This window comes from Alternaria ethzedia (genome assembly GCF_023757985.1).
Source record: "Alternaria ethzedia strain BMP 0044 chromosome Unknown scaffold_11, whole genome shotgun sequence".
Classification (NCBI taxonomy): domain Eukaryota; kingdom Fungi; phylum Ascomycota; class Dothideomycetes; order Pleosporales; family Pleosporaceae; genus Alternaria; species Alternaria ethzedia.
Genome location: NW_026056204.1, coordinates 239,505 through 253,462, shown reverse-complemented (window position 1 = coordinate 253,462; position 13,958 = coordinate 239,505). Strand labels below are relative to the sequence as shown.

The following is a 13,958-nucleotide window of genomic DNA, read 5'->3' as shown; positions in this document are numbered from 1 at the left end:
TAGATCCCCTGTCGGATGAGCTGTGTGAGAACAGTTTGACGAAGGAATCAGGTCGTGAGAGGAAAAGGAGACGGCTGGTTGGTTGCACGTGGTGAGTGCATGTATGGTCGTAGCAACGACATGGGTACCTCTTTCTGTCGTTCTATTCTTTTTGGCTCTATGTAGAGTTCCGGGCAATGTTTTTCCCTACCGTCTCTTCTAGGACTGGGGTCCGTCCGCTTGGACTGATGTCTCTCTTTCACGCTCGTTTTCGTTTCGACGTCCTTTGTTGCGGATATCCCCAGTTCCATAAATCAACGGCAACCACGTGAGCCTGGGAAGAGGCGATGATGGGCAGTCTTTACGGGAGGCGAGTTCGCAAGCACATGCTATGTATCACCATGCTTCTATTGCTCTGCCAGGTCTTCCATTTCCAAACGCTTTTGTCTCGGATGCTATATGTACAACCAACCCAGATGCCAGGCACATCCTCCGCTCACTCCTGCTGCGACATGTGTGTCGGGAAGTTGTAATCCGTATAATCGATATGTACAAACGCGCGATCAACGTACGGCACACTCTCTGCACATATGTTAGTCACAACTCCATCATAGGACCGAAAAGAACGATGACTTACCAAGCACATACTGCAGACTCTCACCCAAGTCATGGCTGTCCCTCAAACTGAGATTCTCATCAACCACAATATCCACCTCGACATTCAGCTTATCACCCGCGTGGTAAGCCTGCAGACCCTGAATCCTCTTAATAGACTTTGCAAAGCGCATCGTCATGTAGAGAAGGATATTGCGCTCATCTGCCGTGGCACTCGCACCAGTCAGGTTGCGAATGTGCTCCGCGGAGGTCGCACTCCAGTTGATGATAACATAAGCGGAGAGCAAGATACCACCGAGCGAGTCGAGCCACCAGATCTTCGCGAAATAGCCTACGAGCGGAAAGAGGATGGAGAAGGTGTTGAAGACGACATCAGTCATAGCGTCTTGAGCCAGTGCCTGGACGGACGAGTTACGGATGAGACGGCACCATAGCCAACAGAGGCCTTTGATGACGACTGTAGCGGCCATGATGGCCACGGCGGGAATGGTCAATTGCACGATTGTGCGGTCGGGTCCTGTGAGGCGGGAAATGCCCTCGATGCCGACTTGGAAGAAGGATGTCATCATGATGACGGAGAAGATGAGTACGCCGATGGGTTCGAGACGGCGGCGGCCAACTGGGTATGCGTAGCGGTCTTGACGCGCGATCATCCAGGATGTGAACCATACGATGGCCGTGGAGAGGAAGTCGAGGGCTGCGTCGACCAAACTGGCGACTACGGAGAGGGACGAGGTAAGAACTGTGACGACGATCTTCATGATCAGGAGGGCCGTGTTTGCGCTGAGGTTGACGTATAGTGCAAGCTTGACGATGGGGCTTTCGGTGTCTTCGTCTTCTTCCGGGACCCAGTCCTTCAATTTGGAGTTTGCAGCCTCTAGGTCTTCTTCGTCTTCTACGGCCTCGTCGTGTGCGAGCAGAGGCGTGTTTTCGTCTGCTTCGGGGACTTTGTAGAGGTTCTTTGGTGTGCGCTTGACCATGGGCTTTTGCGCGCCATTGCCGTTGAGACTGCCTGATGAACCACTTCGCCCGTTCTCACTATAGTATCCGGGTGTGTTGGTGCCATTTGTACCAGCGGGGGTAACAGCGAGGGGAGAAGTCGAGGCCGAAGACTCCTCTCTGATAGTTGAGGGAATCTTGACGGCGCCAGATTCCATGTTCGTGTACTCTTGGATGAGGTTGTGTGGGAGGGAGGAGTCGAGTAGACGGTCGATATATAGGTAGTGCTGCAGGAGCTGGTTGTTGCGCTCATAGTATTCGCGGATCGGCTTCTTCATGCCCTTGAGCTCTTCCTCTGACTTGTAGTACTTCTCCCACTTGTACCGGGGATTGGAGTTGCCAATCAGCCGCTGGCTCCTCATCTGCGGCGTGTTGAGCACATGCGCACCTATGCTGCTCCTCCGATCGGAGTCTCGGTCGTAAGGCATCACGAGCCCGTTTCTGTATGCTTCCAGGTCTTCATCGTCCGTGTCGCTGCCCCGGCGCTCACTGCTGCGTATAGTGGACGGTCGACGGGCGCTGTTGAGGAGCGAGGGGAGGTGGTGCCCGCGCGTAGATATCGCCGAAGCATCGTTCTGCAGCGGGAGGAAGAGCTTGGAGCTGGCCAGGCGCGGGAGGCTCGAGGAGCGTGGGACTGTCACCGGAGAGGGCGACTTGGGCGGTGGTGTGGAGCCATAGTCTGTCATGGCTGCGATTGGAATGCAGTCGCTGGAGAGGCGTGATTAGAGGGCCAATTCCTTCGAATCAAATTCCTGCGCGTCGACGCGACAAAGACAATGAGCCAACCTGGTGTCGTTCTCTTATCGCTATGGCGCACCGCGATGGACTACGGGAAAAGACTTGGACGGGTAAATGCGCGCGCCGGCCAAACAGACTTGAGATGAAAAGCGCGGCGATGCGAAGAGTTAAAAGAAGATGCCGTGAAGCACTTCAGCCGGTGTCAACGCCCAAGAGACATGACCAACCGTGGTACCGCCGACGCGTGCGCGAATGCGACGAGTAGGTTCGCCGAAACAAGAGGGTCCTGGTTCGGAGACGGGATCGACATTTCTGAGGCCCAGAATCCTTGCGCCTGCATCCACTTTAGCTGTGGCCATAGCGCCACACTAGCAATCTGGGGTCGAACAGCCGAGACATCGCTGCAAGATTTCGACTATAGTTTCGTGTCTTATGTTTCACGCAGTCACATTGAGCCCCTCTGGAACATTACTTTCATTCGCTTGTCAGCTGGAATCTCCCGTTGGGACCTGACTTCATGAAGTTGAGCCTCCTGGCCGTTCTGTGCCCATTTTTTGGCGGGGACCCACACTGACCGGCAGTCTCAAGTAATGTACTCATCCCCACGCCGGTACAGTAGCGTCGTTCCAGGTCTCAAACTCCTGTCTTGGCTGTTTATCATCTCCAGAGGCCGGCGTCGAAATTTGAACCCTTGACACGAATGTCTTGGTCATTCATCAGCGCTACCTAGGTAGTGTGTACCCCAGGATGCCTTCCCCACCTTTTCACCACATGCAAACGAAAAGCTGAACACCGACTTCCTCGACCTCTGCCTTACTCTGGGGTACTGTTAACTTGGAATTTCGAAGTAGTGTAGATGCCGCGCACCTGTTTAGTCTTTTTCCTTAGGTGCGGTTACTCCTCGTCAGACTCTTTCGCCATGGACAAGGCGTCTTGCGCGCACATCTCGATGAGCCCGATGAAGATGTATGGCTGTTCACGAATCCGCTTTCGGCATTTCGCTGCGTCTCGTGCTAGGTGCTCTTGCAAGGTGCAAGAATTTGGCATGGCGTCCTCCAGCCAAAACGGCATACCCTCCGACGACTCTGTCTCTTTGAGCCTCTCGTTTTGGACAACCATGACGTCGAAAGCAAGGACTTCATTCATCTCCTTCATTGCACGCACTCTAGTAGCGCTGCAGCTCCCAGGCTCCGAGAGCCAACAGTAAGCTGTGGACAGGACCAAGAAGCGAATGAACTTGGATGATGGCGGCAGAGTTGCGTATGCAGACTCCATCAGTTCTCGGTCAACACCAGGCCACCACCACCATGAGATTGACTGTGCGGTCAAGGCGGTCAAAACGTCATCTCGTAGCTGGGGCACGTTGTATTTGTCGGCAAAGACGTAAAGACGCAGGAAAGAAAGCAACGACAAGCGGTATCCGTTGATCCATTCCGATCCCTTCAATTGTAGCCCTTCTATCTCTTTGATATCCCATCGCTTTTGATGGCCGCCCATCTCGTCGAGTGCTGATATATCATCTGGGAGAAATCCGGCGTCTGGAACGCTTTGCGTATGATGCGGGGGCTGTAGCTCTACAGGAGCCGTGGTAGTGTTGCCAGCATTCTTTGCTGTTGATCCGGGAAGAAGTATCACAGGTGAAGGAATGGTAGCGCCACTTGAGTGCTGATGAACTTGGGTATGTACCCACTGTAGAAACATACGAAAAGTTTGCTCGGTGACGTCTGTCAGGGATATGAAGCGATCAGCGGCTTCCACGAAGGAACCCTCGAAAGCGCCGCGAAAGTAAGGTGAGACATCGGATAGTAAATTGCGGTAGACGGTGATATTGACTGCTGATTCAGCTTCGCCGACGCGCACGGTGACTGTGTCGAGATCCATGGTCCTGTCAAGACTGTTAGAAACGTCGCGGATATCGTGTCGATGCGCCTTACAGAAAGTTTGAAGCCATTACCGCAACGACTGCGACCAAGCACCACTGGGTGCGCCGGGGTCGGGATGCGCTATTTTGAATGTGGGATTCAATGCTGGTAATTGAGGGCGGGTGTGGAAATGGCGACGACCTCGGGACGCAGTTGCCTGTTCCGTAGCGCCACGCTAGTAAGTGAATTCACCATAATGCTCCTAGAACAGCACCCTCAATGTTTTCCCCAGAAGGTTCATGAATCACTGCGCGACACGAGTCGACCGAGCTTTCATCGGGCAGTGGCTCATGCTCATCTGTCACAATTCGAATCCGTCGTTTGCTGCATCCTCATGAAGCAGCGCAGCACCCGGTCCTCTTCACTATTCGATGCTCCAAGGACACCATACGCGGACTATCGCGTAAGAGCGTACTTGTTCTAGGCTTTCCGGAAATTTGGAGTGATGGAATTCACCGACCATGTTAGAATCATCGAGTTCCTCTTCCACATGTATCGGAACAATGCAGTGATATGCTGAAATAAGCATGTATCTTCCACCTTGCCATAGCATTTGTGTACCCCAACAAATTCTCTCTTGCCCAACACATTCCGTCTCATCACATCTTACACTCACGATGCTGCGTCCCATCAATTCCCATGATCCACTCCGACTTTGCCGCCACCAGCCTCGCCCCTTCCTCATCGAGCATACACCCCGTCCAATGATCTACAACCTCATTTTCATCTAACCATTGATCAAACCTGCCTTCCGCGTCGGCTTTTTCTATCTCTTCCTCCAGCGTGTCCTCCCAAATCGAGTATAAGCTGTATCGATCTTCTATTGCCAACGTGTCGTACACGATAGTGTCGAGCCACGCTCGCGTGGCGGCCACTTGGGCTATGTTCTTAGGGTCTTTTGCATAGACCGTGTAGCGTGTGGGAGGGGCGAGGTGTGCTTTGACCGCGCGGAGGCGACGAGTGGCTTTTGTTTGAGGAGGACGAGAAGATGATTCCGAGGCCGTGATTTGGTCTGGAAGTTTGAGTATGGTGGCAGCCGCTGCTGCATGGGTGTCTTGTAATGCTGCATTTTCTACTCTTTCTTAACGACATCGTCTGGAAATATACGGAGATGGTGAGCAGCTCTCCTACCTTTCACACCTTTCGGTTCCATATCTGCGGTACGTGATTATGCGACCAAGTTTATGAAATGTTCTTGGAGCGAGTATTGTGATAGGACGCCTGGTTGTAACAAATCAGTTGCTGAGCTGGACTTTTGAAGTAGTTAGAGTTTATGAAGTCAATGTTAATAGCAGCTACCATCCAGACTCTTAAGCTGACGTTTCAGAGCATCGCTCCTTTCCCTGAGAAGTCATGTGAGAAGCGGGGGAGGCGTGGTCAACTGCTGTAAAGTCGCATGATTGGATGCGAACCTGCTTCTACTAATCAGAACTCGGCTGATAGGCCAAAGGATACATGAGGTGCCATGATGGAGTCAGAGATGACACTCTGCGACTTTGCGCAATGCTGGCTATGCGTGCCAGTTGAGCGTGATGATGCCGCAGCGCCGAACCACGAAGTCAAACGCAACCCGCGAAGGACGGTGGAAGACAGCTTCCCTGTCAAAACAAGTGCACCGTGGCTTTCAACTAAGACTTCAGCCCTTCTGCGCACTTCAAAAATCTGGAGCAGCGAAATGTCGATGTTGCTGGTGAGCGCACCTGCGCGTTTGAGACGGCAATGACGCTAAACCCCCGCTAGCGCGCCCAACACAGTCTAGCCGTTTCTGCTTGCCGCCCGCCAAGCGCACCAACATCGATCAATATTCCTGGCTTTTTTCCGACATCGACAACACCTTTCGACATCCGACTACTCACAACAAGCAGTCAAGATGCCGGTATGATATCACCGCCCGCGGCTGCGACGCACTGCATAGCCACCTACTGACACTTTCGCAGTCCCAAAAGTCCTTCCGCACCAAGCAGAAGCTTGCAAAGGCGCAGAAGCAGAACCGCCCCATCCCCCAGTGGATTCGCCTGAGGACCGGCAACACCATCAGGTACGCTCTACCCACGATCCGCACGCTCTCGCCGCTTCCGATCTCCGTCACTAGAGACGACGAGGACACGAGAATATGATGATGAGAGCACGAGACTGACATTCCGCCCACAGGTACAACGCCAAGCGCCGACACTGGCGCAAGACTCGTCTCGGTATCTAAGCGTATCGCCCCCGACGAACCATCCCTCACTCGATTCTCGATTCCCAACTACTCCTTGTTACTGCGCCGACAACCTACCACACACGAAACGAGCGACTACATTGGGAATTTCGCACATGGCGGGAAGCGAGCGACCAGTCTTCTAAGCGAAGCACGTCTGCAAACGAGGGATGCTATGGGTGGTGTTCTTTTCACGTTACCGGATACCTACCTACCTCTCATTCATGGCGCTTTGGGTCTGTAAATGGGAATGAAAGGAATCGATTCATGATGGTTTAGATCTGAGCAGTGCTAAATGGAAACACTTGCTGGGTCACAACAAATGACTTCTGGTGTGCTGATGATCGTGATGTTGTGCGCGCAATATGATCCCAGATGCGTCATGTGTGACGAGCGTCGCTTTTGTTATGGACTGGACACTCGCACTCCCAACGCGGGTTGGCACTAAACTCCATTTCAGGCTCATTATCACATTTGGCCTCAGAATACTACACATGTACGGCGCTCTTGTGAAGGATATTGACTACACTGCATTAACTGTATTCCGCGATGTCCCCCGCGATATCGATTTAGCCCCATTGCTTAGCCTTTCGATAACACCACCTCACACAAGGAAAGACCCGACAGGTCTACAGACTACACTAGGATAACACAGGCAAATTGGAAAATCTGGCGTCCATGTAGGCTCCAGGGCTCTTAGTCTTCTCATTGATTGAGGTGACTTCCTTGAGAAACCGTTCTTCGACGATCACCTCCGCGCGTAAGGTTTCTTTGGAGCGGCCGGCAACAATCGCCGTTGCAACGGTAACGGTAATCGTCTCAGTATCAGCCCAAGGCGGTCTCTGTCGTACGTCCGATCGGCCTACGGATGGCCACATTAGCGAACATGCCTCAGAAAGCAAGCCACCTCAGACAAGGAAACCCCCAAACAGTTCTGCAGACTACAACATGATAGAAACAAACAGATCAGAAGATCTGTAGAATCAGGGGTGTTTAAGGGTTTCCCCGTATAAGGTAAAGCCCTCATGTTGACGTTCTCTGACCCATCACCTCCCACTCCTCACCTGGAACTTGGGGCGCTGGGTCAGATCCACGATCAAACAAGTCTCCTCGCTCTTGCCCGCTGTCTCGTACAGACTGACAACACCCTTCTCAATCTTTATCACCGTACTGCTGCCTGCATAGCAGACGCCCTTTTCCATTCCACACCGATTCGCCATGATGATATAGACGGGTTTGTCACTCTTGGCCTCAACAAGCGGTTGGAAGCGCTCAACCCAGTACGCTACCGTCGCTATATCCGGCTGCGATGGCTCCTGTACAAGTTCCGTAGGCGTGAGATGGCACAGCCAAGCCATGCTTATGCAAACAATCGGGGATTGTGATGTTAGAGCGAGAGTAGAGAACTCGTAATCCGCCCATGGGGAGACAAACTTGTAAGGATTTATATCCATACATATCCCCATGGTAACCTTTCCCAAAGTACCGAGTTGGCCGGCATAGAAGGGAGAATCTGGCGATGAGGGATTGGATAGTTTATGCGACTTTGAACCCGGTCCTTCAGATGCCCACGTCTCGTCTGTGTAGTAAAGGAAGGATTTCCGGTAGTTGTTTAGTATTTCTCCATCTGGCGATACAGTGACGGTGGAGTTGTACTGCGTTTGACTGTCCCCGGGATTGGTGGCTGGGGCGGTGATCTCTGGGTAACCGACTGTGACGTGGCAGTTGTAGTGTTTTGCTACTTTCTGCGCCCATTGGGTTGATATGCCGGATGTGGTTGGCTCGAGGAAGGGCTGGATCTCCTCCAGTGATTGGAAGTTGTACCCAGAGAAAGCGAGTTCGGGTAGGACGAGCCAGGCTAGGTCGTGAGGAATGGCGGTGGACTGGAGTATGCGTTCCGCTCTTTGGATGTTTTCTGGGACGCGCCCGACTTCTGGGGCGAATTGGAGACAGGCGACTTTCATGTTTGCACCTCTCTTGGGTTTGTTTGAATGAACGGATTCTGGGTACGTCCAGGACTTCGGCGTGAAATTGTGAGGCTGTCTTGGGTTTTTGGAAGGCTGCTAAGAGAACACTTGTATCTTGTGCCTGAATCAGTCGAGACTGATAGGCTGAATAGTTGCTATCTTCCCGTGCGGCTGGGAAGTACCGACTGACGCTACTCAGGCACCAAGCACTGGTTGATTTGTCGTGACAGATGGCTACAAAGTCTGATTGGTTACCAAAAGTAAAAAGGGACCGAATGCGGCGACCGATATGGAGAGTACAGTAAATCAAATGTCGCGCTGTTGAGGGTATAGATGCAGCTGGCTGCCCCACTAGACGATCAAGACCCTTGTCGGCTATGATGGCCAGCCAATCGCGCCAGTTCCGCACTCCAGCCTAACCCTATCCGGCTATGACGCGCATAACTTTCGATGGCCTCACGAGAGCCTCCGCAGCTTACGCAAAGCTACAGCACCCCTCGTCATGTGTCGCGCCTCCCGGTAGCCCTTTCATCCGATCGAAATGGCAGGTAGACGGCTTGTCGATGCCGCCAAGCTCTTCAATGCCTCCAAATCTGTCGCACAGAAGCACGTCGCGCTTCGCTCTAATCAGTGGGACGCTTACAACAAAACCTCGTCGCTAGCCAAAGCCGTCAAGAACCAGACGGACCGCGTCACCCTCACGGCGACCGCTGCCATCGCCCTCTCACAACGCTTCAGCGAAGAAGCTCCCTCGTACGCAAAAGCCGCAGCCGAGCGGGCGACGAACACACAATGGACACAGCAGGCGGATATACCTAGGAGAGACACCGTGAAGAGGGATACACCCGTAGAGGGTACTAGAGAGGGTGTAGAGCAGGATCATCACTACGATCGATCAGGTCAAAACAGCTCTCAGGCGCCTCCGCCCACAGAAGAATTGGAGGTCGAGCAGAAGAAGGCCCCCAGATCCCCGCTACCAGACGGCACCATACCAAGCCAAGGGTTGACACTCGAACAAGAGGAAAAGGGCAAGGATGTGTTCTCCGAGAGGCCAGTACATGAGGCGCCGAAGGGACCTCTGGCTGAGGACCAGGGTGAACAAGTTCGTCACAAGGACGATGGCATCAAACCGGTAGAGTCTACAGAGACCACAATACCGCTTCCCGGCAACCCCAGAGGTGCCTCTACACAAACCGCTGAAACGATCCCCGCACACGCGAACGACCCTCAACAGACGCCGATATCTCCACAGGCAGAGAAGCTGCAGAAGGGTCATGACAGAGACGTCTTCTACACACGATCGGTCGAATCGCAATCACCAACCTCGTCACAACCTCAATCACAGATACCTCGGAGTTCAGGAACAAAACAGCAAAGCGACGAACACGTGTCGGACAAGCAAATGAATCAGGATGTGTTCTACAATGTACCCAAGCCGGCGCAGGGGCAAGTGGAGGAAGACCTCCCAGAGGGCATCAACACGGATGTCTTCCATTCGAGAAAAGTTGCTAGGATGCTAGGAAGCGATCCTTTCTCGAGAAAGGACTATGCAGAGCGGAAGACCAGTGGTAGACATCCGTTGGATGACAGACCCGTAGCAAAGACCACCGGCAGGCATCCACTCGACGATAGACCTTTGCCCTCGGTACAGCAACAAAGTTCACCGTCAACGCAGCCAAAACCGGTTCAGGAAGCTCAATCCGCGACTTCTTCAAAGGAGATGGAAGCCCTGGCATCTCAACTTGCCCAGGACGTGCAGTCATACGCGGCTGCGTCTGAGGTATGCCAAATCCATCTACTAGCCTGAAGCCTGCTGATTTGCTGACAGTTGTACAATAGTCACCAAATGAGGTAGCGACCCAGCCAGAGAAGTCATCATACGCGCTGCGAGAGTCGAGAGTCCCTTCGTCACGGTTCGGTCGCATATGGCAGTACGCTGGTTTAGGCACAAGCATGGCACTCGGAGCTGTCGGTGAAGGTCTTCGACGAGCGACCGGCAGTGCTGCGTCAACTGGTGGCTCGCTGATGCTGAGCCCTGGGAACATGGAAATACTGGTCGCAAAGCTCTCCCGCATGCGAGGTGCCGCTCTCAAGCTTGGGCAAATGATCAGCTTCCAAGACATCAAGATGCTGCCACCAGCGATCCATGATGTCTTGCAACGGGTGCAGGATAGCGCGGACTACATGCCGGCCTCACAACGGAACAAAGTCTTGAGCAGCAACCTTGGGGACGACTGGCGTGATCTTTTTGAATCATTCGAAGATGTGCCTATCGCAGCGGCGTCGATTGGGCAGGTACACAAAGCAGTACTCAAGTCTAATGGCCAGGCAGTAGCTGTGAAAGTGCAATACCCTGGTGTTGCCAACTCCATCGACTCTGACCTAAGCAACCTCTCCATCCTCCTAACAGCATCTCGCCTCCTGCCGAAGGGTCTGTACCTAGACAAGACCATCGCCAACGCCCGAACAGAATTGGGCTGGGAGTGCGATTATACGCGCGAAGCCGAATGCCAAACTCGGTTCCGCAACCTCCTTCAAGACGACACTGATGTCTTCACCGTCCCTAAAGTCTTCCCCGAAGCCTGTGGCCCCACCGTCCTGACCGCAGAGCTCATGCACGGTGTCGGCGTCACCAAACTCAAGACCCTAACCCAGGAGCAACGCGACTGGATCGGCACGCAAATCCTCCGTCTCTGTCTCCGCGAGATTGTAGAGTTCAAGTTCATGCAAACCGACCCCAACTGGACAAACTTCCTCTACAACGCCTCCGCCCAAAAGATCGAACTGCTAGACTTCGGTGCTTCGCGGGACTACCCCGACAAGTTCGTCGAGCCCTACATCAAAATCCTGATCGCAGCCTCCAAAGGCGACCGCGCCTCTCTCCGCGACCTCTCTGTCGAACTCGGCTACCTCACCGGCAACGAGAGTCCTGCCATGCTCGACGCGCATATCCAGAGTGTGCTAACGCTTGCCGAGCCTTTTAGCGGTAGTGGGCCTGAGATATACGACTTCAGAGACCAAACGATTACGGATAGAGTGCGTGGCTTGATCCCCGTTATGGTCAAAGAGAGGCTTGCGCCGCCGCCGGAAGAGACGTACTCGCTTCATCGGAAGCTTTCGGGTGCGTTCTTGCTGTGTGCGAGGTTGGGTTCGAGGGTCCCGTGTAAGGAGCTGTTTAGTAAGGCGGTGGGGACGTGGGAGGGGAAGGCTTCGTTGAAGTAGAGATGGGGCTTTTGGGACGATGTGTAATATAATCTATGTATTCTAGGTTGTCTTTGGCAGCGCTTATATGTAAACATGTATTTACGAAGAATGTGTCACCTGTCTTCGAACAATACGACTCATCTCGTCTTTCAATGTCTTACGCATACACGCTACATCATGAGCCGTCCCGCTACCCTCGCTTCCTTACTTGTTCTACCAAGCTACTCTATCAGCTGCAAACCTTCTGCTTCCTCTCTCTCATACTCGTACGCTCTTTTGTGGATACTCGGGTTTGCTCAATTAGCATCAAGAGATCAAGAAGTTACTGGAAGACAAATGTGTAAGCATCATCAAGGTCATTCATGAACAAATTAGGAAATTCAATATATGGTGGTGGCTGACATGTGGAGCGATTGGCTTTTACGAAACAAAGAGCGGCTCCGACACGAAGGAATGAAGTACTGCATGTGGTCACACATTCCAGAGCAGAGGAATGTGCGAGTAGATTCACACCGTTTTATTCTCGATCCATCGGATCCGCTGTCGAATACCTGATGGATACTATCGCTTATAATACAAGAATGACGTACTAACAACGCTCACGCACTTTTGGTACCCAGTTTTCTATTCGCCTCCTTCTTCAAGTCCTCCTCAGCCTGACGATTGAACCACAAATACGCCGCAAGCGCAATGAAAGAACCAAAGCCACCCGCCATGATCATCCTGCCGCGGAAACCCTGTTTCCTCTTCAAAGCTTCATCGCCGCCCAAGATGACGACAGCTTTCTTGGACCAGGTGTACTCGAGACCGCTGTACATGGTCGTGCTGGCCACGATGGCTGACATGCCCTGGATCATCGTCTTGACGCCTTCTTCGCCTCCTAGTATATCTTGGATCGACAGGAGCAAGCCACCAGCTGCGGATGTCGTCGCTGAAGGATCATGCAGCAAGTTTGTGCAAAGCAGCGTTCCCAACAGACTCAATTGTAGAAAGGTGTTGAACTTGGATATGGTAGTGGGGTGTACCTCTGCACTTGGCAAGCTGAAGTCCCAGTATCGGGCCATGGTCTTGGGTGCGGGTAGACTGGCGTATCGGTAGTAAAACGCACTTACTGCTAGACTGACATCTCTTCCTAGGATAAGTGCGGCGAGTGGCATCGGAAGACTCCCGTTGACTGCCAGGCATGTTACCAAGGTTGTCATTAGGAGCTTGTCGGCCATGGGGTCGACGACGCTGCCGACCACGGTTTGGAGGTTCCAGCGGCGGGCTATCCAGCCATCGAGTAGGTCGGAAAATGCGGCATAAGCGAAGAGGGAGAAGGCGTAGAGATGTTGGTCGTGGATGATTAGGTATCCGACTACAGGGGTAGCTATGAGTCGCGAAAATGTGAGGATGTTGGGGAGGTTGTAGATTTGCTCGTGACGCGGTTTGTCGAGTTTGAGGGTAGACTTCAGGGTTGTGGCTAATTTGGCGGAGGTGGAGGCGGGTGAAGGCTGCAGGAATGTGGTCAGCTATAACAGTCGGTGATACAAGATGGGATGTTAGGTGTGGAATTTCTTGAACTCTTTCCAATACCATAAGAAATAAGGAAAATTAGGGCAAGAAAATCGGAAGCTTTTGAACAGGACTCTCGCAGAACTAAACTATTAAAGAAGAACGAGGTGACACGTGCAAGGAAGCATAAATCAGGCTTGATGTACAGGGTCATGTCCTCAAATATGACCGGACCTGTGTTGTTGGTGTGAAAATTTGCGCCTACCTCTGTACCGCTTCTAGGAGCAGGAGAACCAGTTGCTTCATCTTCAAGCTTCAGTCTTCGTGTAGTCGAAGTACTGAACAGACTAGCAGGACGAATTCCACAATGCTTCCAGGGTGTGTGTACTAAGAGACGTCGGCTTATGTTGACGTCATCGCGACTCCAGGTACACGAAGCACGTGAGAAGGCCGAGCACAAAGCTTGTGGATGCTGTGCACGCCGCGAAAGCGTTCTTAGGCTGAGAGAAGCGTCTGAGAGAGCTGCAATGGTGCGACAAGGTGTATAGGCCCTCGCCGTGAGTGTAGAAATCATCGACGCTGATGCATTCGCGTGTTTGCGGTCGCGCTGAGGGTGAGCTTGAAGCTCGCAGCTGCCGTCGGAGTTTGCCAAGAGCCACTAGCGACAAAAGCAGAAGCCGTCTTACAAACGCTGTCTTCACTTCCTCTCCTCACATCTTCTACATGGTGAGACGACTACATTGCAATCTGATCAAAGAAAGACGAGGCGATGATTTCCGTCACAAAAGATCGCTTGCGAGCTATCAGCGCAGATCTATTTTTGCCACACACATTATCGTT

The 13,958-nt window shown here is 52.7% G+C and overlaps 5 protein-coding genes across 5 annotated transcripts; 1 reads left to right on the top strand and 4 right to left on the bottom strand.

Annotated features, from left to right (window-relative positions):
* Positions 1-475: 475 nt before the first annotated feature.
* J4E87_005330 (uncharacterized protein) lies at positions 476-2,279 on the bottom strand (the record flags this gene model as incomplete). Its single annotated transcript, XM_049376943.1, has 2 exons — positions 476-561; positions 617-2,279. 2 exons carry the CDS (start codon positions 2,277-2,279, stop codon positions 476-478), a joined length of 1,749 nt encoding a protein of 582 aa, XP_049233168.1.
* Positions 2,280-3,225: 946 nt separating this feature from the next.
* On the bottom strand, positions 3,226-4,212 carry J4E87_005329 (uncharacterized protein; the record flags this gene model as incomplete). Its single annotated transcript, XM_049376942.1, has 1 exon — positions 3,226-4,212. The coding sequence occupies one exon, from the start codon at positions 4,210-4,212 to the stop codon at positions 3,226-3,228; it is 987 nt and encodes a 328-aa protein (XP_049233167.1).
* Positions 4,213-6,123: 1,911 nt separating this feature from the next.
* On the top strand, positions 6,124-6,370 carry RPL39 (60S ribosomal protein L39; the record flags this gene model as incomplete). The annotated part of the gene is made up of 2 exons (XM_049376941.1): positions 6,124-6,129; positions 6,191-6,370. The coding sequence occupies 2 exons, from the start codon at positions 6,124-6,126 to the stop codon at positions 6,368-6,370; spliced, it is 186 nt and encodes a 61-aa protein (XP_049233166.1).
* Positions 6,371-7,499: 1,129 nt separating this feature from the next.
* On the bottom strand, positions 7,500-8,417 carry J4E87_005327 (uncharacterized protein; the record flags this gene model as incomplete). Its single annotated transcript, XM_049376940.1, has 1 exon — positions 7,500-8,417. One exon carries the CDS (start codon positions 8,415-8,417, stop codon positions 7,500-7,502), a length of 918 nt encoding a protein of 305 aa, XP_049233165.1.
* Positions 8,418-12,223: 3,806 nt separating this feature from the next.
* On the bottom strand, positions 12,224-13,535 carry J4E87_005326 (uncharacterized protein; the record flags this gene model as incomplete). Its single annotated transcript, XM_049376939.1, has 3 exons — positions 12,224-13,117; positions 13,384-13,456; positions 13,531-13,535. 3 exons carry the CDS (start codon positions 13,533-13,535, stop codon positions 12,224-12,226), a joined length of 972 nt encoding a protein of 323 aa, XP_049233164.1.
* Between the last annotated feature and the right edge of the window lie 423 nt (positions 13,536-13,958).